General features: G+C 38.2%; 1 protein-coding gene across 1 annotated transcript in view; it reads left to right on the top strand.

Moving 5' to 3' along the window:
• tmem269 (transmembrane protein 269) overlaps positions 1–714 on the top strand; it is a 7,514-nt gene extending 6,800 nt beyond the window's left edge. Inside the window, exon 6 of the mRNA XM_008293258.1 lies at positions 451–714. Coding sequence (XP_008291480.1) covers positions 451–560 — 110 coding nt within the window. The 3' untranslated portion in view covers positions 561–714. The remainder of the gene's footprint in view (positions 1–450) is intronic.
• Positions 715–1,046: the final 332 nt, after the last annotated feature.

Genomic DNA, 1,046 nt, shown 5'->3' on the forward strand with positions numbered 1-1,046 from the left:
TCGACTTGGCCAGATTTTTAAAGTAATGTAGATTAATTAAAAGTATTAAATTTAAAGTAAGTGATTGCATAAGTATTCACATCTTTAAAGTGACCCACCTAAAGCAACAAAGATGCAGGCAGTTGGAGAAAGAAGTCAGGAGTGAAATATGCTGAAAATGTCTTTGTAATTGTGATTAAATGTTAAAAAGCATAAACTTCCAAAGGGGTTGAGTATTATTTATAATTATTGTATTTCAATATCTGCTATATACGCTTTGACAAAACCTTGACAATTCTTGTTTCCCACACAATGAATCCCACAGACTTTTTGAGTCCCTGAATTTTTTCGTTGGGATTACCAGCAGGTTGACATTTGCTCTTTTAAGTTAAGTGGGTAGAGTGCTATACAAGCTTAACAATACATTCAATTTATTTCTTTATCTCTTTTCTGTCTTTTTGTCATTTTCAGGAGTCGTCATGGTGTTCTGCTCTTCCTTCCCGCCTGCATGTGTATACTACCTGCTGTGGTCTGTCTCCTACATTTTGTTCCCGACATCCCTTTGGAGCAGTAAGGTGTAAAAAAAAAAAAAAAAGGGGGCCTGGCATTGTTCAGAACTCACAAATAGATTTACCTCAGGCCCATGTGGGTGGACTGATGCTTCCAGACTGCTGCTGCTCCCTCCTGCTACGGAGCCAAACTTGCTCATCACAGGTGAACACTCGTTCTATTTAACCTTTATTTTGATGTGACGCCTCTAAGACAGAACCTGGACTGAAGAGAATTAGAATGAGGGACGAGGAGGACATTTTAATGTCACCGGTGAAGACTAACCCTCATGCTGTCTTCTGTGTTTGTTGCACTTAAACTGAACGTAGGGGCTTGTTCTAAAATCTGAATTTTCATCAGGTTGGCCTCCAGTTTATTATCCCTTCTGCAATATTAATCCGATCTATCATCAGTGTTGGAATATTTCCCTGTCATAAAGTTCAGGTCAGGATTTCCTCAAAAGATACTTTTTCTGTTTCTTAAATCCAGTGACTGGAAACTTTTGGCATGAATGTTAT

The sequence above is a fragment of the Stegastes partitus genome, unplaced genomic scaffold, assembly GCF_000690725.1.
Source record: "Stegastes partitus isolate 25-593 unplaced genomic scaffold, Stegastes_partitus-1.0.2 Scaffold20, whole genome shotgun sequence".
Lineage (NCBI taxonomy): Eukaryota > Metazoa > Chordata > Actinopteri > Pomacentridae > Stegastes > Stegastes partitus.